At 39.8% G+C, this 26552-nt stretch overlaps 1 protein-coding gene across 1 annotated transcript in view; it reads left to right on the top strand.

The window, feature by feature from the left end:
* Nucleotides 1-26552, top strand: part of FRAS1 (Fraser extracellular matrix complex subunit 1) — a 464327-nt gene that overhangs the window by 311144 nt on the left and 126631 nt on the right. The window contains exons 30-35 of the mRNA XM_025384816.1: nt 4562-4604; nt 6306-6484; nt 11443-11559; nt 17420-17534; nt 20575-20712; nt 23109-23141. Of these exons, the coding sequence (XP_025240601.1) occupies nt 4562-4604; nt 6306-6484; nt 11443-11559; nt 17420-17534; nt 20575-20712; nt 23109-23141 (625 nt within the window). The remainder of the gene's footprint in view (nt 1-4561; nt 4605-6305; nt 6485-11442; nt 11560-17419; nt 17535-20574; nt 20713-23108; nt 23142-26552) is intronic.

Below are 26552 nucleotides of genomic sequence, written 5' to 3'. Positions count from 1 at the left end.
GAACTAGATGTACCATATGACCCAGCCATCCCATTACTGGGTATATACCCGAAGGATTATAAATCATGCTGCTATAAAGACACATGCACACGTATGTTTATTGTGGCACTATTCAGAATAACAAAGACTTGGAATCAACCCAAATGTCCATCAGTGACAGACTGGATTAAGAAAATGTGGCACATATACACCATGGAATACTATGCAGCCATAAAAAAGGATGAGTTTGTGTCCTTTGTAGGGACATGGATGCAGCTGGAAACCATCATTCTTAGCAAACTATCACAAGAACAGAAAACCAAACACCGCATGTTCTCACTCATAGGTGGGAACTGAACAATGAGATCACTTGGACTCGGGAAGGGGAACATCACACACCAGGGCCTATCATGGGGAGGGGGGAGGGGGGAGGGATTGCATTGGGGGTTATACCTGATGTAAATGACGAGTTGATGGGTGCAGCACAGCAACATGGCACAAGTATACATATGTAACAAACCTGCACATTATGCACATGTACCCTACAACTTAAAGTATAATAATAATAAATAAATTAAAAAAAAAAAAAAACCAAAAGAAGTGCTGGTTAAAATTTAACAGGAATTATAAGGTGTTCATAGCTGACTTCCTAAGGATAGACATAAATCGCCAGGTGCCAGCAACAAAGAAGGCACTGAAGGCCAGTTATTGCAAGAGCTAATAGCATAGCTTCTCCAAAAGGGGTTGGGCATGTCTCAATAACCCAGGGGCTTGGGACTTAATGTCCATGCAGAGACAGAACGTTGGAATCAAGATGCTGCATAAAGCCAGGACTCAGGAAGGACATGCCTTCAATTAAAAGGACAGAGTAGAAACAAGAAGCTCATCAGCACAGAGAGATGGCAGAGAAATCTGCCTCTTTCTTGGAGTCAGAGTAGAAAAAAAAGCCCGGTGAAAATTCAGAACGTTAGGCCTATTTTTCCGGTAAATCTCAGGTTAAATTAGACCACGTGTCTTGTCTATGAAACCTGAAGCTGAGGTATTTTATGAAAATTAATCTCAGGCCAATGATACGTCTTGGGTTCTTTATTGAAACTAGTAGAAACTACTACAGAAGGCCCACTCTCTGCTAAGCTACACAGGATTCTCAGAAGAAACCACTGAAGCTCAGAATTTAAAATTATGCAATATGGGAGGTAACAATCTGTAGTACCACAACCAAAACGAGCAAGAAGATTAAAATCCCAAGAATTTTAAATAAAGTAACAGTCTTATAAAAACTATGAAATAAGCAGATTTGAAATTATTTAAAGACATAGGCTGGGCGCGGTGGCTCAAGCCTGTAATCCCAGCACTTTGGGAGGCCGAGACGGGCGGATCACAAGGTCAGGAGATCGAGACCAGCCTGGCTAACACGGTGAAACCCCGTCTCTACTAAAAAATACAAAAAACTAGCCGGGCGAGGTGGCGGGCGCCTGTAGTCCCAACTACTCGGGAGGCTGAGGCAGGAGAATGGCGTAGACCTGGGAGGCGGAGCTTGCAGTGAGCTGAGATCCGGCCACTGCACTCCAGCCTGGGCGACAGAGTGAGACTCCGTCTCAAAAAAAAAAAAAAAAAAAAAAGACATAAAAGAAGGAATTGAAACTGTGTGGAAACAACAACATGATACAAAAATAAAGGAACAGGTAGATTTTTTAAAAATAACTACATTGATCATGTGAAAATGAAAATTATCGCCATTAAAAGTAAAAACTCACTTGGCATATTAAATAGCAGAGGAAGAATAATCTGTTTTTCCTCTGGGCTGTCAGATTTTTTAAATTATATATTTTCTGTAGAGAGGAAAAAAGTTAACTTTTATTTAATTTAAAAGTAATTCTGATGTCCACAAAGACATTGAAAAGCCATCTAATCGAGAATGGGTGTTATGAAACGATCAGTCTAGCTGAGATGTCATTTATTATAGCAATGTAACCTTGGAAAAGGCTTTCCTGCTTGACTCTTTTAATTAACTTCTTCCTATGAACATGATCTTGCCGTGTATCCAGAGCCCCCTATTAGTAATAATCAAATCACGTTACCTAGAAACCATTCAAGAGTGAAATTGGTGGTGGGAACTAGAAGTCCACTTAACACAACTCTGCTTACATCTATCAGTCCCAATTATGTAAATTTGTGGAGACTTTACCTTGTACTTCCTCATCACTTAAGAAAGTTCAAGCTGGACTTTGGGCTTTTTGTGAAGAGCTGACGCCTTGAAACAGAGCCAAATGTAAATTGTTTGTATAGTATGTGCATGAAGGACCTGAGTTGAACCACTTGCAGACTCACCACCATTTTCAGATACAGATGTTCCTCAACTTACACCCTGTTAAACTCATCGTAAGTTGAAAATATCGTTAATTGAAAATACATTTAATACACCTAACCTACCGAACATCATAGCTTAGCCTAGCCTGCCTTAAATGTGACCAGAATATTTACATTAGCCTAGAGTTGGGTAAATCATCTAACATAAAGCATGTTTTATAATTAAGTGTTTAATATCTCATGTAACTTATTAACTACTGTACTGAAAGTGAAAAACAATGGTTTTGCCCCATTGTAACTTCAGAAACTTATAAGTCAAACTACTGAAACTCAGGGAGTATCTGTATAAATTTAGACAACTTGATTAATACTTGTATCCATAGCTGCTTACTTAGATTTGAAAGTTGATATAATGAGATGATTTTAATGAAGTAACCTGAGAATCATTTGAAGGAGAACGTGATTTAACCTAACACATTGGCAATTCCAAATTATTTATCATAATGTAAGATGCGTTAATATGAATGATCTCAATCTCAAAATGATTCATGGAGATTCAAATGATATTCCAATTCTTAATACCTACTAAATCTTCCCTTCAAAATTATTGGTTAAAATATAGACTTCAGTATAAAGGAAGTCCCCAATAGAGATCATTTTCTGTTTTTTAAACTTGGATTTTCATATGTTTAAAGTATTGTCTCTTTGTAGTCATATTATGATTAAAGCATAGGTGAGGTACTACAGAAAAAAAAAAAATGGTTAGCTCTCACCCCTCTGCAGAGAATCCCACAATAGGCTGATATTTCTCCTTGTCCACTCATGGACTTGTCACAAAGGCATCTGTATTCAGCATGTCCAGTACTGAACTCTTCGTCTTCCCTTCAACCCCCTCCACCTTCTGTATGATTGATGGCCAGTAGTGGCATCCAGTCACCCAGCCCAATAGGTAATTCTTGTTGATGCCTTCCTCTGTCATCCTTTGCAGGAACATTTGTCAAGTTCCATTGTTCCCACTTCCTCAGTAACTCTTGCATCTGTGTTTCTTTCCAGTCTAACCTCTGTTGTCTTAGTTCAGGTTCTCATCTCTCCTCTGGATTTGGCAGTAGTCTTGTAATTGGTTAAATCATCTATATAAATGTTATCTACTGTTGTTACCACTTTTATAGAATAAAGTCCAGCCCCTTTAACAGGACTGTCACCTCTTATAGGCTTTCTATATTCTGACCACATGTTGTGTGTTCTAAATCGATTCATGTCATTCACCTACTGGAAAACTCAGTGACTCCCAGTTGCTTATGGGGCTAATCTTTGGGGTAGGAGCTGTATCTTGCCTAGCTCTGAATCCCTCCATTCCTGAAGGGCCTATCACAGTCATTAGTACTTAATGGGTACTCAATGACTATTTATTGAGTTAAAATTAATGGGATTAGCAAATACCTTATGATTCCTGTTAATCTGTATGACATGAAAGTGATTTTTTTTACATAAAAATTTAGGTTTGTTTCATTAGGGCTTATTAGGAAAATTCTGCTTTGCTTTTTTATCGTAAAGCAGAATAACTAGGAAATCAGCATTTGAATGTTTTCTACTCTCCACATTTTCATTGTGGAAATTTTCTTTCACAATATTTTGCAACTGTACTCACACCATAAGCAGTCCACATCCTAGAAATCTATATTTATTAACAGCATCTTAGGAATGGAAGTTGAACCAGAGAGAGAAAGGTAATGGAATTTTTTTTTTACTTGAGTACAAATAAGTTATAATACAAGAAAGAAAACTACAGTGAGTTGATTCTGCATATGATTATATAAAGAGTAGCATAGTCATGTTTCTCTCTTATTTTGGTATTTCATTACCATCCGGGATATTATGCTTGTTCTAAATTTGAATTTAGTGCATATAAATATTAGAATGAGTGTCTGCATTGAGTAAGAAAACAAATTTCTGTAGGGTAATCAAAATGTGCCATCAGTTGCCCATTATGTCTAGTGTCTAGTGTATTAAGATTTGAGTATTCTCCTATAGAATATTTTAAAAATTGACACTCTATCTGTCTGTCTTTCTTTCTCTCTCCCTCTTCCTCACCCTCTCCCTCCCACTATCAGAGTGTTAGAGTGGCTTCTTTCAGATTTATTGTTAGATGCATTTTCATGAGAATCTAGCTTCTGCTTGCAGCAGTTCATCCATTCTTCTGTTTGGTCTTCAATTGAAGGCATAGTCTCCCTGTGAAATTTTAATTGTTTCTATAACACCTCTGTATTTTCAGTCTCACTTTAAGAAGATAGAAGGTGAAAGTGAAGGTGCTTTAGGTGAAGAACAAGCAGTACAAACAGATTGCTGGTGATGGTGGTGTTTAGATATAGATTTCCTTGCCTCAGTTCTAATAAAGTTTAAAGAATTAATGAGGAGAAAACATGATAAGTTATTTAGCAGTGTAAATACTGATACATATTCACAAAATAATGGTGATTGGTAACAGAGCTTCATGACCAGCTTCATGATCAGATTCAAATCCCAGCTCATCAACTTAACCTTTGTGTAACTTCTAACAGTTATTAAACTGTGAACCTAAAGACCTTCATGTGTAAAATGAAGACGATAATGGCATCATTCAGAATAATTAAATAGAATTAATGAGAAGTTTATTAGTCCGTTTTCACACTGCTGATAAAGACATGCCCGAGACTGGGAAGAAAAAGAGGTTTAATTGGACTCACAGTTCCACATGGCTGGGGAGGCCTCAGAATCATGGCAGGAGGAGAAAGGCACTTCTTACATGGTGGCAGCAAGAGAAAATGAGGAAGAGGCAAAAGTGGAAAGCCCTGATAAACCCATTAGATCTTGTGAGACTTATATACTATCAGGAGAATAGCATGGGAAAGACCGGCCCCTGTGATTCAATTACCTCCCCCTGGGTCCCTCCCACAACATGTGGGAATTCTGGGAGATACTGCTCAAGTTGAGATTTGGGTAGGGACACAGCCAAACTATGTGAAGAAAGATGACCAACATTATTTTTAAGCACCTGTAAAGTATATACTATTATTTTCTTTTTCCAAATGAGTAACGAAGGCTTGCGCAGCTTAAGGAAGCTCACTCAGCTAAAAGCAATGGAGTTCGGTTTGAATCACCACATAGAATATAGTGGGGTGCCTGCCATGTGTCTTCCACTGTTAGCTATTACAAGTTAAGCATCCCTAATCCAAAAATCTGAAATCTGAAATTTTCCAAAATCCATAACCTTGAAAGCACTGACATGACGCCACAAGTGGAAAATTCTACCTCTGACCTCATGTGAAGGTTACAGCCAAAACTTATTTCGTGCACAAAATTTATTTTTAAATATTATATAAAATTACCTGCAGGCTATGTGTGTAAGGTATATATAAAACATCAGTGAGTTTCATGTTTAGACCTGGGCCGTGAATCTAAGATATCTCATTATGTATATGAGATACCTTACAAAAAATCTGAAATCTAAAACGCTCTGGTCTTAAGAATTTCAGATAAGAGATATTGAACCTGTATTACTATCACTGGACAGAATTCTCTCATGAAAATTTTCCAACAAGAAAATTGTTTCTAACTTCCCATTATGTTTTCACCAAAAACTTCCTAGCTGAAAACCATTTTCTGTTACATAGAAAGTTGTGCATAGAAATGAATCCATTCAATGCCCAATATTTGAGTATTTGTCTATAGTATTCGCTGCTATCTGGGTCTCCTTATGTAATTTTTAATAGATAATAAGTCAATAACTTCACACATGAATTGTCCTTGAATGACTTTTAGTTCTTTTAGCAGGAAGCCTGAGAATTCTATTTCTAAAGGTGGATTCAATACTATCTATTGAATTATGTGTTAACATCCTCTCCTTCACCTTAGATAAAAATAAAGAAGTACATCATTTCTTTTTAGTTTAAAAAAAAAAAATGAGTAGTAGGAAAGGAGGTAAGGGCTCTGACTTTTCCTAGGGACCCTCACTAACTGTGTGGCCTGTGCCTTCGTAGGGGAGGTGGTCCTTCTGGTGAATATGCCTGCAGACAGCCCTGCAGATGAAGGGCAGCACCTGCCTGATGGGAGGACGGCTACCCCCACCAGCACCTTCACCCAGCAGGACATCAATGAAGGCATCGTATGGTACAGGCACTCAGGAGCCCCAGCCCAGAGCGACTCCTTCCGCTTCCAGGTACCCTCTGCTTCCTGACTTCTCTGAAGTCTGATGAATCCAATAATCCAATCACTCTTATTTATAATCACCTTGAGTAATTTTCTGCAGTTGACAGGAAATCACGTTTGGGGGATGTGTTAGTCCATTTTCATGCTGCTGATAAAGACATATCCGAGACTGGGTAATTTACAAAGAAAAAGAAGTTTAGCAGACTCACAGTTCTGTGTGGCTGGAGAGGCCTCACAATCACAGTGGAAAGCGAAAGGCGTGTCTTACGTGGCAGAAGGCGAGAGAGAATGAGAGCCAAGTGAAAAGGGAAAGTCCTTATAAAATCATCAGATCTCGTGAGACTTACTCACTGCCAGGAGAGCAGTATAGGGGAAACTGCCACCATGATTCCGTTATCTCCCACCGGGCCCCTCCCACAACATGTGAGAATTATGGGAGCTATGATTCAAGATGAGAATTGGATGGGGACCCAGCAAAACCATATCAGTGGAATTCCCTACAAAATATAATTCATAGCATTAGTTTTTTTAATTTGTCAGTTCAGATATATGTGTATCTTTACAAGCAGAGTTATCCACAACCAAGATGTTTGTGGCCAAAGTATTCAGAAAAAAAAGTCTTTAAAAGATAAAAAAATACTATATGGAGAAAAAAAAAATCTTACCTTCTGGTTTTGAATGTTCTTGGAACACTTACTGTCTTGTGATAATCATGGGCCTATAGCCAAACTCAACAGGTTTAGGTGTCAGGTCAGCAACTTACTAGCTACAGAACTTTGGGCAAATTACTTGAGCAAAACTTCTGTGCTTCATTTTCCTTGTCTGTCAAATAGGATTATTGTGAGGATTTAATGAGTTAATACATATAGAGTACTTAGAATACTGCCTATCACATAGTTAGCATTATATAAGGGTTTGTTATTACCATTTGTAAAAATCAGTCAAGTACCAGACTGTAAGGAGACCTTCAGTAGATTAAAGAACAAGAATTATACTGCATAGGCTGGGCATGGTGGCTCACGCTTGTAATCTCAACACCTCGGGAGGCCAAGGCAGGCAGATTGTGTCAGTCCAGGAGTTTGAGACCAGCTTTGGCAACATGGTGAAACCCTGTCTTGACAAAAAATACAAAAATTAGATGGGCATGGTGGCAGCTAAGCAGTAGGATCACTTGAGCCTGGGAGGTGGAGGCTGCACTGAGCCATGACCACGCCACTGCACTCTAGCCTGGATGGCAGAGCGAGGCCCTACCCCACGGCAAAAATAAAAAAAAAAAAAAAGAAAAAGAAAAATTATATGCATATGTTCTCTGGCTATTATAAATATAATTATAAATTATAAATTAATAATAAAATGATAAACAAAAATTCAGGCCACTTGGAATATTTTAAATGGTCTCTTCAATAATTACTAGGAAATTCTTTAAAGAAAATCAGAACAGCAAACGCTTAAGAAATATGGATGAGGAGGAAATAACCTATCAAAACTTAAATCATATGGACAAAATTGTACTCAGAAGAAAATTGATGCGCTTAAGCGCTTATTATTGAGCAAGAAAGCATTAAAATACGTGGACAAAATATTTAACTCGAGAAGCCAGAGAACTGCAAGGGAAACCTAAGGAAAGCAAAAGGAAGGGATTAGTAGAGATAAGCAGAGGAATTGGTTAATTATAAAATGCTAGAAATGACAAACAAATACAAAACCTGATTCTTTGAAGATCAATAAAATTAGGAAGACCTCTGATGAGCATGATTTGGAAATAAAGAATCATACAGAAATACAAAGGAATAAGGAATTATGAATGAGAAAGAGTGTTTAAGCATGGATACCGAGAAGAATTTGGTAAAGTGTCAGAGAAAATATCTATGTTTATGGGGAACAGCCAAAGCAGTGTCAGGGCCTCTCAAAGTCTGAGTCTTTTTCTTTGTCTAGGAATCCAGCTGGCGCTCAACTCACCCAGCTCACCTTGTTAAAATGATCATCCATTCTGCTTCTGATGTCTGGCATGTACATCTTCATCGCCTAATTTATATTGTGTAAAAGATGTGCTTTTCCAGAGAGCAGGTTGAGATAAATTTGGAAACCATTAAAATGAGATTATCCTGAGCACACTGAATGTCCAGTGAGTGAGCAAACATTGGGTGCCCTTTGTCCAAGTTAACTTTTCATTTTTAGCACCTAGAGACTGCAGCAGTCATCAGAGAATGGGTCAGAATGAAGGCAAAGACCTCAATCAAAAGAAGTCACCTCTGCAAACTAGAATCCTCAGATCTGCCTTTGCCTTCGTAGGGTCAGAAAGGAGAATGTTATCAATATGGAGCACTTGCCTGGAAGCGGAATCTAAGTAGCTGCTCAAAATAATATTTGATGACTTTTGTAATTTGGTTACTGAGTAAATAAAGCAAATAAAGTTTTAAAAATAATAAAAAATAAAATAAAAAATAGTGATTTAAAAAAAAAACTCACTGGATGAAGTCATCCAGTTGAATGAACTTTATTACTTACAAAGTGATTTCCTTTATAGAGCCTTCACACATTTTGCTCAAAATGTGTTTAGAACTCCTATGTGAAATTGCCTTCAAAATGTGTGGGATATTCTTTAGAATATCCTCCATAGTGGCAGTGTATCATCTTTTGGAAGTGGATTAAAAAATATAGCTAAATAGTCAAAAGTCAGACTAAGGTCTGGTGAGAAAAAGAGTGGTAATTATTTTGGGTTAAAGTGGGGAATAATTATGAAGTAATGGGCTCAGAGTTCCTGTATGATTTGTAAACTTTATCTGAAGACATTCCAAAGTATGCATTTTGAACACTGACAGCATCTTTGTTGGAAATATGAAACAACTCTCTGGGATTATGTTCTCCTGATGTAAAAGTTTTGGCGTGTTTATTGTAAAAGTCTCATTGTTTTATAGGCATACCTCCTATTTTGATGTGAAGTGAGATAGACACGACAGCTAAGTGCTAACATAAGTGGTTAGCAAGTTTTCCCATTCATCATTTTAGTGTCCCTAAAGGATTTCAAACTTTAAACATATCCTATCCTAATAATTCTTTTTCTTTTTCCTTTTTTTTTTCTTTAAAGCAGAAAATGCAGTATAATGAGTTGCATGGATTTTTTTTTTTTTGAGACAGAGTTTCACTCAGTTGCCCAGGCTGGAGTGCAGTGGTGTGATCTTGGCTCACTGCAACCTCTACCTCCCAGGTTCAAGTGATTCTCCTACCTCAACCTCCCGAGTAGCTGGGATTACAGGTGCCTGCCACCATGCCTAGCTAATTTTTTGTATTTTTTAATAGAGACGGGGTTTCACCATGTTGGCCAGGCTGGTCTTGAACTCCTGACATCAAGTGATCCGCCTGCCTCGGCCTCCCAAAGTGCTGGGATTACAGGCGTGAACCACCATGTCCAGCCAAGTTGCATGGATTTAATGCCATTTTAATGTTGATGTGCTGTCATGAGCCATCAATGGATCCCATCTGTTACTCTGCATCCAAGATTTAGGACATATGTAATGTGAATGGGATTAGAAAATAGAGCATGGCATAGTGCAAAGAAAGCATGCACATTCAGAGTCATTTTTTGGTGTGGGAAGGAGCCCTGGTTTGGGTATATTCAGGTCACTTTGACACAGCCTTAGGAAATGCGGTTCGAAAAAGACCAACACATTTCCCATCAGTGTCTTTTCTAGATTGATTCATTTGCTCAGTAATATGACCACATTTCACTACCTATTCAATGTTTGGTTCTTTTTCTTCAAAAGATAGAATATATTCCACCACCACCCCGCTATCCCTTTTCTAATTTCCTAAAGCTACCAAAGTGAGTGACTTGGTCAGTGGAATGATTGTAAACCTGACTGATCTGGTTAAATACTGCCACTTGTTGGCTTTGTGACTTTGACACATTGCTTAAATTTTCTGACCTTTAGTTTCCTCACCTGTAAAAAGGGGATAATAATATCTACTCCGTGGATACTAAGTAAGAGAACCTTGAAAAGTAGCTAATGCAATGCTGAACCCGTAATAGTAATAGATGATGAGTGAATTATAGTTATTGGTGGTAAGATCATTTACAGAGATGCTGTATCTCCTTAAAAACATGTATTTTGAGACTCGATCCCAGGCATCTGATGTGATCAAGATAAAGACAGAGAAGACAGGCTTTCTATTGGAGTAACTTTTAAAGACATAGAGAAAGGGCTACTATCCTTGCCTCTTTTTCTCAGAATTGGTAGAACTCAGCCCCCTGCCATATGAAATTAATGCAACTCCACATGTCACACAGGGCTTAGCAAACAATGGAGAGAAGGAAGGTTTAAGAGGGCAGTCCAGTAACTGATGAGGAGGGAGAAGCTGCATAGGAAAAGCAACATTCTTCAGGTTTTTGAAGCAGGAAAAAGTTGATTTTGTGACCATTACACTAATTGTGAATGTTACTAATCTTGCCCTGCAATGATGAGGCTGAGATTTGTCACTTACCTATCATTTACCTGTGCTGGTTAAAAATGAAAGAAATGGAATACAAATCTTATTACATACTCATAATAAGATATTATATAGTCCTCAAAAACTATGTTTTCTGGCATGTTTAATGATATAGCAAACTATCATATTATTGTAAGTAAAAAATTATAATATGCAATTGATATGTGTGCATATAAAATGTTAAATATCAACATATTAATATTCATTATTTCTAGGTAGTGAAATTCTAGATTATTTTTAATTTCTTATTTACACTTTCCTGCATTTTCAGCTTTGCTTAAAATGAAATCAGTAAAAGGTCAATATTAAAATATGAATCAGTAAAAGATCAATATTAAAATATGAAGGGCGGAATGAGAGTTGTAATGCAGGAGCGTATAGAATTCAAAGACAGCTGGCTTAAAAGAGGGAAAAACCCACGTGTGGACATGCTCTGCCCAGTAGAAGATGAGAGGCTCACCAGGATGACCTTCTTTTCAGGTGTCCAGTGCCTCTGATGCCCAGACCCACCTGGAGAGCCGCATGTTCAACATCGCGATCTTACCACAGACACCTGAAGCACCTAAACTGTCTCTGGAAGCATCTCTCCATATGACTGTGAGTTGGGTAGGAGGCTTGTGGTTTCCACTTGGAGGAGGCACACAGCACGCTGATGGGATTTGATAGAGTGTCCTGGTTTTGTATGCAGTAAGTGCCTGGCCCAGATCACACACTCAGGGGCCAGAAAGCCTAGTGATCACATTTCTCATTGACTTGAAAAAGGAACTTAAAATTCCCAGAATGAAAGGAAGGTTATGCGGAATCCATATTGACCTCCCATCCATTGCTGATGTCCCTTCTACAGTAGTCCAGACATTCCAGGGATCCTCCTTAAAAACTTGGAGAAAATTTCGGGCTTATGTCCATGAAATCAATATTTGGGTATCATTGGTTCCCTAGTTATAGCACCATGTAGTGGAGAAACTATTATTCCATCTTCTAGAAGCCCTATGAGAAACTTTCCACTGTAAAAGTTTCCTCAAGAAGGCGCTGTCAGTGCTGAATCCAGAAAGATAAATAGCAATTATCCAAGTGAAAATTTGGGGGCACATTGGGAGGAATGGAGAGGTGATGACAAAGGGCATTGCCACAAGTGAAAAGAGCACATGCAAAGGCCCAGAGGTGACAGAGAATAGAACTGTTGCAAAACTGCAAACAGTTCAACAAGACTGGAGAAATTAGGAAGGCAGCAAGGAGGTGTGATGAGGATAAGGAGGTCATCAAGCTATCACAGAAAGCCTCGTATGCTGGTGGGAAGGAGTGTGGACCATGGGAAAATGTGAAGCAAGGTGTCAACTAAATTGGTGCATGAAGCTTAGTTGAGACAATTAGCAACTCCCCCGTAACCGTCTCTCTGGGGAGGGGAGAGGGTGAGTGCTATAATGCCAAACCCCTCTTCCAGACAGAGCCGCAAACATGTAAGACCTTGTAAATTAATCATCATGGGTCCACATTTTAGTTAGCACCCACGAAATTACACTCCAAAGCAGTGTATCAGCCTTGAGCCACAACAAAGAGAACAGTTATAGTTTTAGAAATTATGGGTCTGGGACATGACAGAGACATAAAGGGGAAAATAGAAAGTTTTTAATGAATAGCTGGTATTGGCATTTCCACCGTAAACCGTAATTTAAAGAAATCATAATTCAGCAGCACTATAAAGTCTATAATTCATCATTCTGACTGGAGGAACTTGGATCAGAATTTTCTTTAAACTATTAAGAAAAATGTGCACACACAGGTCTTGCCAAATGCTAATGCAGAGTTATTTTGAGTTTGGAGGAAACAATGGGCCGGGAACCAGGAAGACAGTGCTATTGCCTGCACTGTCACTGTGAACCCCTGAAAAGAATTTTCAAGTCACTTAGCCTTTAAGGGCTTAGGTTGCATACGTGCAAATTAGGTCTGTCCAGTTAAAACTTAGGTTAGTTTATTGTAAACTGTGATTAGCCTACTCATATGTTACTTAAAATATATAGTTTATATATTTTTTGACACTAATTAGGGCCATTACGATAGGACATTCTTGTGATCTGTAATAAAAATGCATTCTCAATTTAGTCATTTAGTCTCATCTAATAACACAAGTTTTGCAGATATTTGGTAAATATATTGTGAATGCATATGGTAAATAACTATATGGCATATTTAGTATACTTGTATATGTGATTAAATGTAGGAATCTACTTCTCCATTCATTCAGTCTCTCATTCATAAACACTTTTGAGCTCCTAATGTAGGTTAAGAGCTGTGGAAGACATTGGAGAGTCAATGACCATAAAACACAGTCTTTATTCTCAAGGAACTTTGAGTCTAAAAGAGAAGACAAGCAAATAAATAAGCAGGGATAATACAATGATAAATGCCATGGCAGAGCAATGATATGGCAGCAAATGGGAGGGCACCAAATCCAGCAGACCATGAGAGAGGGTCACAGAAGCATCCTCTGGTGGGGAACAGAGCAGGGTGAGTGTAAATTATCTAGAGACCAGGGTTCTCAAACTTAATCCTATATCAGAATCACTATAGAGTTGATGAAAACACAGATTGCACTCACCCACTTCCTACTCCTTCCCTCTGAGTCTCCAAAGTCCATTGTATCATTCTTATGCCTTTGCATCCTCGTAGCTTAGCTCCCACTTATGAGTGAGAACATACAATGTTTGGTTTTCCATTCCTGGATTACTTCACTTAGAATAATAGGTGAGGGATAAAAGACTACAAATTGGGTTCAGTGCATACTGCTCGGGTGATGGGTGCACCAAAATCTCACACTTCACTATTAAGGAACTTACTTATGTAACCACATACCATCTGTTCCCCCAAAAAACCTATGGAAATAGAAAATTTTAAAAATTAAAAATTAAAAAAGTAAAACACAGATTGCTGGAACCCACCACAGTGTTTTCTAATTTAGTGGATCTGGTGTAGGGCCAAGAATTTGCATTTCTAAAGAGTTTCTAGGTAATGCTATTTGCTGCTTCCCAGATCACCACACTAGAAGAACCACTCATCTAGACTAAATTGGGAATGTATCCCAGTCTTGAGGAACAACAGGTGAACAAAGGTGGAGACAAGGGAGAACATGACACATTTGAAGCATTACAGGTTGTTCAGTTGGCTGGAGCATAAAATCCGTTAAGTGAAAATGCAGTAAGAACCGAGAGTCAGATCATGGAAGACCTTAAGTATAAGATAGAGTTTCCATTTTGTCCTGAAATGCTGTTGGGGCAAATAAGGTGTTGAGGGATTTGTAGCAGAGAAGTGCCATGATCAGATTTTTAATGATACATTTAGGAAGATCATTCTGGCTACAGGGTAGAAAACATCCTAGATGGGGGCCAGTCAGAAAACAAACAGGCTATTGCAGTCATCTAGAGCAAGAACAATTAGTGGCATGAGCCCATGGTTAAGAGTTCAGGAGATCTTGAAGAGATTTGCACACGAATGTTCATTGTAGCATTATTCACAGTAGCCAAGATGTGGAAGCAATCTAAATATCTATCAGCAGAGAAATGGATAAAGAAAATGTGATACACACATACAGAGAGAAGAATATTATTCAACCTTACAAAGGAAGGAAATCCTGTCACAGGCTACAACATAGATGAATGTTTAAGACATTATGATAAGTAAAGTAAGCCAGTCACAAAAGAACAAAAACTGCGTGATTCTGCTTATGTGAGATATAAAGTAGAATGTAGTCAAAAGAAGTAGAAAGTAGAATGGTAGTTACCAGGTGTAAAGTGTGTGACACAATGAGAGAGGGAGAAAGGGGGAGTTGTTAAGTGGATATAGAGTTTCAGCTTTGCAAGATGGGAGAGTTCTAGAGATCTATTACACAACTGTATGCATATAGTCAACACTACAGAGCTGTGCACTGACAAATGGTTATGATGGTTAAAAACAAAGTGGGGGATAGATTAAGAGAGACTTAGAGACACAGAGACACAGTGGCTTCCTATATATGGAAGGCGGGTGAAACACCCAGTGTCTGAGGATATACAGGTGCCATTCCTCAAGATCAGGAATGTTCAAGGACTTTTGGTGGGAAGCATGACAAGTTGAGTCTGGGATGTGCTGGTGAAGGGTGTGCTGGAGCAGAGAGAGTGAATTCACAGATGTGATAAGTGTGTGGGCTGGGACAGATTGCACAACATTTCATAGGTCATTGTAGGAACTTGGCTTTTCTTCTGATTAAAATGGGAAGCCATTGCGGGGTGTTGAGCAGAGGCCTCATGTCCTTGTGAAAGGATCACACTGGCTGCTGTGCTGAAAGGGAGTGTAAGGGAGGCAAGAGAGCAATTGAGAGGCCACTGGGGTAATCCTGGGGAGAGACTGTGGCCCTCAGCAGAGTGGTGGCAGTGGGGTGGGAGAAGCAGTTGGACTCTGGATATATTCAGAGGTAACGTGGCCATTGTGAAAAGAATTATTCTGTAATCTTCTTTTGTTGACAGATATACTATTTTTAAAGTGTCTTTTGCAATGATTTCTATGAAGCTTAATCTCTCATTTCTTACTATGTTTAACTGATAAATATTGAACATTCTAAGTAGCCAATATTAAAATTGATTATACTTTGATATATCTCAAACTCAATATTGCTTTCCTCACGGAATCAGTCCTTTTTCTATGTAATGTCTATTTCTATTAGGAGAAAAATAGTATCAATAAATTTCAAAATAGACTGTTATCTTGGCTGGAACATGTTTCCCTTCCCACAGTCCCATGTCCACAATAATTTCCTCTTTTTATCACTTTATTATTTTAGGGACATCTAGATTTTCAGAATATCACATGGTACTCTGAGAATGTTCAGTTATTATGATAGTTTTGATATTAAAAGGTAGCAAACAGTGCCAAACAAGGTACAGAACCTATACTTTTTTGTCTGTTAGTTGTACCCACATGCGTACATATTTATAGGTGTGTACAAACATGTATGGGATAGTAACACCTTATATATGGCATATAGTTTTAATTTGTTGTCCTTACTTGTTTTATATTAGGGTGAGAGACCAGCTGCTATTCGCAATTCTAATTTTCCTTGCTCATTACATTCCAGACCTGAGCAAGGGCCTGAAATATGACTCTTTACTATAGGGGGATTGTTCCAACCTGCAAATGCTGCCTCTCCCCAGGACAAATATGCCTTGGGAACAATTACAAAGCAACTGCAACCTTCAATCTTTTCATGGTTAAAGGGAGAGCACCACTCCCTCCTCTATGAGCATTACTGAGCCCTGCTTAATCCCTTTCTAAATGAGGAGATTCCATCTGAAAGAAGGAGGGCTTCAAAGGGCAGAAGAGCATGTCACACTCTAACCCACCTTCAGGGGTCAGTTAGGAAGAGCCCATGATGAGCTGGATGTTTTTATTCTGTTTTACAACAGCATGCCTGACCCAAGCGAGGGGCCCCTGCTCAGGCTAGTTTCCCTCTTCTCTCCATACTGTTTTTGCTGCTATCCCCAACCCACCACCATGCCTAGTGATGGGAGTCTGAAGCTCTCCTTTTTGTTTTTTAAGTGTTGCCACTGTTAGTGGGTTATGGATGTGCACGGGGAAAGGGATAGTAAAGTTACATACGCATCAGTCCTCTGATTAATATTGCCTCACTCATTCACTGGGTTCTGAAAGCTGGAAGAGAAAAGGCAGTATCTAGTTCTTTTAACCAGTAGAATGGAGAAAAAGGGAAATATTGGCTATTTTATGTGCTTTAATAAAGAAATACCTCTTAAACGTCTGCATGCAAATGGTGAGCCTTTTTTGATGTTTGAGGTGGGTTCACTTTTAGCCCTTTGTTACCAGAAGGCATCACAGTTTCCATTAGCAAAACTGGGGACCTGGGGGGCAATGCTCTGAAGAACTTCTTGGGGCCAAGACTTAAGTATCTCAGCTGAGTCCTTAGAACTTCTGGCCAGATTCAACTTAGCCCATTAAGTCAGAGGAGCAGCAGTGAGCTATGACCACTGCACTCCAGCCTGTGACAGAGCTAGACCCTGTCTCTTAAAGAAAACAAAAAGTTAGAGGAGAGACACAGTGAGCCAGCTGTGATTAGCAAGAGAGTAGAAGAGCCAGCTGGGATGCCCCATTTGGAAACGTGTTCCACCTAAGAAAAAAGTGATAATATCAGAATCCCCACCACGTGCACTGATGTAACTGTGGGGGCAGTTGGGGGAGAGAAGACTAGGGTACAAGAAAACTTGAAAAGGACTCTCTAAACCTAGGAGGGGAGGCTTGGGAAAAATCTGCAATGCAGGAGACCAGATCCTTCTTTTGAACTCCTGAAAATTTTACTGAGTGTGACTAATTTAAAAGCCCAGAGCAATTTTTTTTTTTTTCTTAATAAGGTCTGTTTTTGCCTTTGGCTTTGGTTTTTCATACCATGTTTTCCTCTTCCTTCTTAAACTTTGTTTAGGCTCGAGAAGATGGCCTGACTGTCATTCAGCCTCATTCCCTCTCCTTTATAAACTCTGAGAGGCCAAGTGGAAAGATTGTCTACAATATCACTCTACCTCTGCATCTAAATCAAGGTAAGATCTGTAGTAAATGATCTTTTGAGTGATATTATTATATTCTAGTTTTTGACCAGTCTTAATATCTCTGGAGTTTTGTCTGCTTGCATACACAGAGATATATTCATTGAGGTTTCAAGGAATACTAATTATTCATATTCCTTGCTCCTGTCTTCTAGTTTAGAACTAATTGAGAGAGAAAAAGACTATGGTCTGAAGGAGATGAATGTGATGGCTTTGGCACTGACATAGCATGCTGGATGGAGAATGTACATGCTACCAGGTTGAGCTCCCCTCCCGTGTACTGGCAGAACTGGACACATAGGCATTGTCTCTGTAGGACCAGAGCCTGCCCTAGTGAGGTTATGACAGGGGAACGGACCAGAATGAGCATAAGTTCAGGATAAGGAGTTCTGCCAGGGAGCCCAAAGGGGGCTGAGCCACACATATTCAGTTCCTTCCCCAATTGGATATGTTGCTCCACCTCCTATCTGGGAACATGGGAATGTGGAACTATAGTCAGAGGAGATTTGGGGCCCTGCCATCATGAGTCCCCAACCTTTAGATCTCTTGACTTTGGGCTTAACTAATAAGCTTATGCCTGTGTTAGTCCATTTTCATATTGCTATAAAGAAATAACTGAAACTGGATAATTTATAAAGAAAAGAGGTTTAATTGGCTCATGGCTTCACAGGCTGTACAGGAAGCATGGATGGGGAGGCCTCGGGAAACTTACAATCATGGCGGAAGGTGAAGGGGAAGCAGGTACATCTTACATGGCCGGAACAGGAGGAAAGCGGGTGGGGGAGATGTCACACACTTTTAAACAACTAGATTTTGCTTAAAATCTCACTCCTTTGGGAGGCTGAGGCAGGCGGATCACGAGGTCAGGAGATCGAGACCATCCTGGCTAACAAGGTCAAACCCTGTATCTACTAAAAAAAAAAAAAAAAATACAAAAAATTAGCTGGGCATGGTGGTGGGCACCTGTAGTCCCAGCTACTTGGAAGGCTGAGGCAGGAGAATGGCATGAACTCAGGAGGCGGAGCTTACAGTGAGCTGAGATCACGCCACTACACCTCCAGTCTGTGCGGCAGAGCAAGACTCCATCTCAAAAAAAAAAAAAAAAGAAAGAAAGAAAATCTCACTCACTCACTCACTCACTCACTATCACCAGGACAGCACCCGGGGGGTGGTGTTAAACCATTAGAAACTGCACTTGTGATCCAGTCGCCTCCCACCAGACCCTGCCTCCAACATTGAGGATTACAATTGAACATGAGATTTGGGTGGGGACACAGATCCAAATGACATCAAGGTCCAAGAGAGGTGTGGCTGCTCCTCACAGAAAGATCAGCTTCTGTTAAGGTAATTCTGCTTCCACATCTGGGACTTTTCTCCCAAGACTAACCACTGCCCCATATGTAAGCTTCTCACATTATGGAATTCTCAATGAGAGAGAAAAATCAAGAAATTAAATTCCATTATCCTTTTGAGAAAGTCCAAAGAAATTAAAAGTCTAAAAGTCATCTGCTAAGTCATAGCTAATGGTTCTCCCTACATTGCCAGAGTCGAGATGGAGCCCTTTCAAACCAGCAGCCTGGGCTGTCTTCTGGAGAATGGTTGTTGCCCTCTCAACCCTGCAGAAGGTGAATTAGTTCAACATCAAGCTTCACATGTGCCCTCCTTTTTAAGGAGTGAATAGGACGTGAGAAAAGATCACAGCATTAGTTCTATACCTGAAAAATTTAGAAACAACAGGCAAATCTGCAGCCCCTACAGCATTTATCACAAGCAGAGTGATAATTGCAAATTCAGTTCTTAGAATAATCAAGACCCATGTTACTGTAGCCAAAGATTATTGCAGAGTCTAAGGAGTTTCTGAAGGAAAGAGGTTAGATTGAGAAAAATCTTTTTACAGCCTCACCAGGAGACCAATCTGTGCCAGTTTCTCAAGGACCTTTGAATTGAAACTCAACTGAGAGAATCTCTTAATTATGTTACCATGTATGTGACTTTTGGAAAATTAGCTGGTCTAGGCTATAGTAGGGGCAGTAGTTTGTATCCTTCTATGTGTATTAGTCAAGGTTCTCTAGAGGAACAGAACTAATAGGAGATATATATATATGAAGGGGAGTTTATTAAGTATTAACTCCCACAATCATAAGGTCCCACAATAGGCCATCTGCAACCTGAGAAGCAAGGAGAGGCAGTCTGAGTCCCAAAACTGAAGAGCTTGGAGTCTGATATTCAAGGGCCAGAAGCATCCAGCACAGGAGAAAGATGTAGGCTGGGAGGCTAAGCCAGTCTAGTCTTTTCATGTTTTTACACCTGCTTTATTTTTTAAACTTATATATTTATTTTTGAGATGGAGTTTCACTCTTGCCACCCAGGCTGGAGTGCAGTGGTGCAATCTCGGCTCACTGCAACCTCCATCTCCTGGGTTCAAGCGATTCTCCTGCCTCAGCCTCCCTGTTAGCTGGGATTACAGGTGCATGCCACCATACCCTGCTAATTTTTGTAGTTTTAGTAGAGACAGGGTTTCATCATGTTGGCTAGGCTGGTCTTGAACTCCTGACCTCAGGTGATCCACTCACCTCAGCCTCCCAAAGTGCTGGGATTATGGGCGTGAGTCATTACGCCCAGCCTCCCTGTCTTATATTCTAGCCATGCTGGCAGCTGATTAGATGGTGTCCACCCAGATTGAGGGTGGGTCTGCCTTTCCCAGCCCACTGACTCAAATATTTATCTCCTTTGGCAAAACCCTCACAGACACACCCAGGATCAATACTTTTCATCCTTCAATCAAGTTGATACTCAGTATTAACCATCACACTATGGTTTGTATTTCATGAATCCCAGTCAATACTCTTTTGGGTTTCAGATTTTCCCTTTTCTTAAATAACCAGAGAATGGCATACCAAGAGCAACCTGAGAACAGTCAGTTTCTGCAGGATGAAAGACTCCCGCCAACAAGAAGAGCAGGCTGTATGGCTCTAGTCATTTAGTCAGCGATGAGAATTACTGCTGATGCTCATGCCAAATCTATTCCTCCCAGGTATCATCGAACACCGGGACCACCCTCACTTTCCTATCCGGTATTTCACCCAAGAAGATATTAACCAGGGCAAAGTCATGTACCGCCCTCCCCCGGCAGCACCCCACCTCCAGGAGCTCATGGCCTTCTCGTTTGCTGGTAATGCTCTCCTCTCTGCTTTGAGGCACCCAACTGCTCTCTGTGGCTCGACATGACAGGCTTGCCCTGAGTCTCCCACAGTCCTCTGGACCATTTGGTGCCCCTACTTTGTAGCTATTCAAACTAGCTTGAGACCTGTCAGCCAATATGTAGCTTGGGCTCAGTTCCATCTTTTTATTTTTTCATTTATTCATGCATTCAGGCATACTTTCAATAAATCTTTATTTTGTGCCTCCTATGTGCCAATCACTGAATGAGGCCTTGGAGATATAGTGGCAAGCAAAAAGAGGTGTGGATTCTGCTCTTGGTGGTTTGAGCAGGTATAGAGAGAGAATTTGATAAATAACCCCAGGAATGAATGTTTAATTGCAGTCTGGGATAAGAGCTCTGAGAAAGAGGGAGAAAGTTCAGTGGTGGAATTACACATAACCAGACCGACCTAGACTGAGAGCTCAGTGAAGATACTGGCAGTGAAGAGATGGGTAGAAGCTGATGAAGAAAACTATGTTTATTTGGATGGTCAGGAACATGTCCCTGAAGGAAGGGCACCAGCCCCAGGTACAGGGGCCTGGGGAAGGAGAGAATGTGGTGTCTGTGTCTCTGAAATGTGAAGGGTCAGGCAGAGCAGGGATGCATCTGGTGGAAGAGACAGAGGTCACACCTGACAGACCCTCAAAGCTGGTAAGGATTTGGGTTGTTATCCCAACATCAAGAGGAACCCAGTGGAAGTTTTCAGGTACAGGAAACTAGGGAATGGCTTTTCATAAAAAACTCTTTGACTGCAGTGATGTCAATGGACTTGATGAGGAGGCCAGAGTGGATGGCACAAGGGTAAGGGGAGGCCAGTAAGGGTCCTGCAGTACCTCAGGGGAGGTTTCATGTAGACATGGGGCATGCAGGCAGCCTCTTGGGATAAAACCAGTGTTTGGTAAAAGACACCTTTTTAATGGCAGAGAAGACTGAATAGAAGAATAACTAAGTTTCTCATTAAAGCCAGTGTGTGCCCTTCCACGAAGCCCAGCATACCCTTAATCCCTGCCACCCTCTCTCTTCCCTTGATCTAGTCATCAAGGTTGTTGACCAGAAAGCAGGAGTTTTAAGTCCCTACCCTTAAATATTTTTATGCCTTTGACTATTCCAAAAATATTAGTGCCTATTTCTTTTTTCTTTTTTTGTTTTTTTTTTGACAGAATCTTGCTTTGTCACCCAGGTTGGAGTGTAGTGATGCAATCTCGGCTCACTGCAACTTCCGCCTGCTGGGTTCAAGCGATTCTCCTGCCTCAGCCTCCTGAGTAGCTGAGACTACAGATGAATGCCGCCACTCCTGGCTAATTTTTGTATTTTTGGTAGAGACGGGGTTTCACCATATTTGTCAGGCTGGTCTTGAACTCCTGACCTTGCGATCCACCTGCCTCAGCCTCCCGAAGTGCTGGGATTACAGGCATAAGCCACCATGCCCAGCCACTGGTGCCTATTTCTTTATGATCTTTAAGGTGTATGTGCTACATAACACCATGAATACAGGATATTCTTTTTATACAGTAGCTTTATTCATACACAAAAGTGGTGATTTCTTATGGTGAATTGAACATGGTTTAAGTAATTTTAGACTTTTTTGATTATGGTAAACATTTAAAATGGTATTTGCCATTATTTAATATAAGTTTAACCACCCAGAAAACAGTTAACTCCTCAATTAGATTGAAAATCTCTAACAGTGGGTATAGGCTTCCTCTTTAGTATCTGTACATAGTGTTTAGTAACAGGATAACTAATAGCCATTGAAAATGTTCATGGGTCTATAACCCCTGTGTTACAACTCGTACTTTATAAGAAACACAGGATATCCTGGGATTAGAAGGAAAGAAAATATGTCAGCCGTGTTTGAAGTCATTCACTAAACTCACCCGAGTTCCTAGAACCTCTTCAGAGAGAGCAGAGTCCTGTGCTGTATAATCTATGCGATAAATGCTGCGAGATAAATCTCTCACATGGTTACAGTGTGTAAATCAAGGTCTCGGCACCACTCAATTCTACAATGGAATTGACCCACCTGAGAGCCCTGTCAGTGATATATGGCTCACCCACATTCACCGATTTGTAGGATTTTATGTACTGATAAAATGGGTTCTGAATGAACGTATTATAAATCACACTAACTGCTGTGATATAAAATTATTCCACTATGTGGTCCTTTATGCTATTTAAAATTAATGTTGACACCATTAAATTCAACATAACATTAGCAAATGACCTGGTGGTCTTTCCTGAAATAAGAATAATTTAGAGTAAGACATTCTTTACTTTCCTAACCTCTGCCCTTTATTTTGTACCTTCTCTAGCTCTCTCTGACCCCCATGTGTTTAATATACTGATTGTCTCTCTTACTCTTTCAGGTCTCCCAGAATCAGTGAAATTCCACTTCACAGGTAGAGATTCATCTCAATTTTATTAGAAAGTGAAATTTTTTCTTTCCTTATTGGTTCTTTCTTTTTGTTCCCATCATCATTATTTTTAGCTATTTTCTAAGAAATACTTAAAAATTGTAATTTTTCTTCTAAAACAAATTTCTTCTAAAATAAACAAATGGTTAGTTAAATAGTAATAGCTTAACTTTATAGTCGTAGGAGAAAAAAATCTACCAAGGATGCTAATAGTTAATGTTTAAGAGCCAGGCATGGTGACTCATGCCCATAGTCCAGCACTTTGGAAGGCTGAGGAGGGAGCATTATGGAGCCCAGGGGTTCAAGACCAGCCTGGACAACAATGCAAGACCTTGTCTATTAAAAAAAAACAAACTTATCTGGATGATGGGGGCACATGCCTGGAGTCCTAGCTACAGGAGGATACCTTGAGCCCAGGAGGTCAAGGCTGGAGTGAGCTATGACTACACTACTGCACTGCAGCTTGGACAATAGTGAAACCCTATCTCAAGAAAAAAAATGAAAAAGAAATTAATGTTTAAGCCCAATTTCAATGTGTCCTAATATCCATTAAAGAGTTAATAGTAATTAAGATCCTAAACCCTGCATCCAGAAAACCTGGGGTTCAACTTGTCTTGGGAAAGTTTCTTACATCTCTGTGCCTGAATGCCTCATTCATAAATGGGGATAATAATAATAATAAATGTAAAGCTCCAAGAATGATTGTTGCTACATAATCATTGTTACACTTAGCTAATACACAGTAGTTGTATAAAAATCTTGAATAGAGCCATTCATGGAATGCCTTGTTACTGGAGGGAAAAGGCTTACTACCCAGAGGCAAGTCGAGAAACTTGGGTGTGGAAGACCTCTGCATTCTTAGTTTTAGCTCATAGTGCAATAGAAGAAGGATGCCAAACAGCAAAAGCAGAGTCAGACCTGGTACCTATGCTTGGCCACATAGGATAAGTTTCTTTCTTGTTTAGGTCTAGAGTGAGGATGATTGACCATAAATAGCATCGTTAAGTTGCTGTTTAGATGGGATTGACTATTCCATTAGAATCAACCATCCATGCGCCCTGTTACATTTCATGGAGGGAAAAATGTTAGCAGTAGAGTCTCCTCTCTGTAACTCCTAGCTCTTCCTTTCTTCTGTGAGGATTAAAAATCACACTTGAATCAATAGTAAATTTCAGTGTTGTGTTACTGTTAATATGAACCAGTATCGGCTCATTTCTAGTCATAGGCCTCTACATAATTCATACAATCAGTAATGATATATAGCAGATTTTTATATTTTATAAAGCAATTTACAATAAAAACTGTCTTATTTAATTCTTATAACAATATTTTAAGGACAGATATTATTTTCAGCATTTTAAACCTGAGGATACCAAAAGTTATTAAGAGTAGATAACCTGGCCGGGCGCAGTGGCTCACACCTGTACTCCCAGCACTGTGGGAGGTGTGAGGAGGGAGGATTGCTTGAGCCCAGGAGTTCAAGACTAGCTCAGGCACATAGTAATACTCCTTGTAGTCTCAACTACTCAGAAGGCTGAGGTGGGAGGATCGCTTGAACTGGAGAGGTTGAGGCTGTAGTGAGCCATCATTGTGCCATTGCACTCCAGCTGGGTGACACAGTGAGACCCTGTCTCAAAAAAAAAAAAAGTAGATGATCTGCTCAGATTTCCATAGCAGGTAGACAGTAGAATCAGGATTTTAATACAAGTTTCTGACTTAGGACATGAGCATGGAATAGCTAGTTTGGTCTGACATGTATGTGTGTTGATTATGAAAAGTGAGTGTCATGGTAGTATGCCATTTTGGTTTCCAGTCCTCAACTCTTACCTGAAAGCTTGAGTAGGTGAAGGGTTAACAATTAACTTGTCTAGGACTTCAAGTTAAATGATCCTTGAACCTATTATACAGTCCCATGAGACTAGACCTTGGGCTGACCTTAAATTATCTTGCTTCTGCCAGAAGTTCCTTTTTTGTTGATTTTAAAGAAGAAAAACTCTTGGTATCTAGTAGAAAGCCATGTCCTTTAGGAGAGTTTTGTGAGAGAGAATTTTTAATTGGACAGTTAATGAAAAAGGCAGGAAAAAGCCCAAGAGCTGACATTAATTTGTAGAATGAAGGGGAACCACCATTTTGGTGAATCAGCTGACATGAGAAGGAAAGCTGATGTTCCTGAGACCTGACAGACTTGAAGACAGGTGCAGAAGCTCTGGAGAGCGGTTCTGAGCGAGGAACACAGTTAGGGCAAGTGGCTCTCACAGGGGCATTTAGCCCAAAAAGGCATTTGCCTGTTTCTCAAAGAATTTAGAGACATTCCTTAAAGAGAGGCATAAATATGCAATTGCTGACATTTTGACTGGAAGTTTATATGATTGCTTGCAAAACCCTGTGCCCAAGTGATAGCTAACTATGTAATACGCACCAGAAAATAGCTTTTTTCCACTTACTGACAGAGGCAAGAGTATGCCTTGGCCACACTAAACAGCTGTATGATGTGACCAAAGCTCTTTAATTTTGTACCTTTTCTCTCCTCATGTAAAATAAGGATGTTGAAAGCTTCCTGGACTTCCTCCCTGGTATGGTTTGAATGTCCCTTCCAAAACTCATGTTGACACGTAATCCTCAATATGGCAGTATTGAGAGGTGGGCCTTTTATAAGGTGATTGAAACCTAAGGGCTCTGCCCTTGTGAATGGTTTAATCGTTAATGGATTAGTGGATTAATGGTTAATCACGGGGGGCGGGCAGAGCTGGTGGCTTCTAAAAAGAGAATGAGAGACTTAAAATCCCAAGCTCAGCCTCCTCGCCACATGACTGCCTACACTGCCTCGTAACACTTCACTGAGTCCCCAACAGCCAGAAGGCTCTCACCAAATGTACCCCCTCAACCTTGGACTTCCCAGCCTTCATATGTGAAAGAAATTCCTCTTCTCATAAATTACCCAGTTTTAGGTTTTCTGTTATAAGCAGCAGAAAATGGACTAAGACTCCCATTCAAAAATAAAACTAATGTAAAATGTAAAGTAAAATAAGATTGCATTTTGCAATTATTTCTTAAATTACAGGGACCTCAGAGAATCCTGAATCCACTAAAATTTATGAAAAAGTTTGTGTGCTTGTCACCAAATCCCCAATAATTAAGGACCATCTGTGCCTATTTTTGAAGACTTAGAGAGGAGATTGAACTTAAAGAAGCAATGACAATAATTTTGACACTTGTCTGAATAACCGGAACCATAAAACCTTCATTCTCACATGGATAATGTTGTCTCACCTTCAATAGGGCTGTTTCTGAACATCTCCAAGATGTGGAATGTACCTTATAAAATTTAACCATATCTTTCAGATCTGTCTCAAGGAAAAGACAAATCTAAAACTTGAATAGAATCATTACTACAAG

Source organism: Theropithecus gelada, chromosome 5 (genome assembly GCF_003255815.1).
Source record: "Theropithecus gelada isolate Dixy chromosome 5, Tgel_1.0, whole genome shotgun sequence".
NCBI lineage: Eukaryota > Metazoa > Chordata > Mammalia > Primates > Cercopithecidae > Theropithecus > Theropithecus gelada.
Note: the sequence above shows the minus strand (reverse complement) of the source record. Positions and strands in the feature narration are given on the sequence as shown.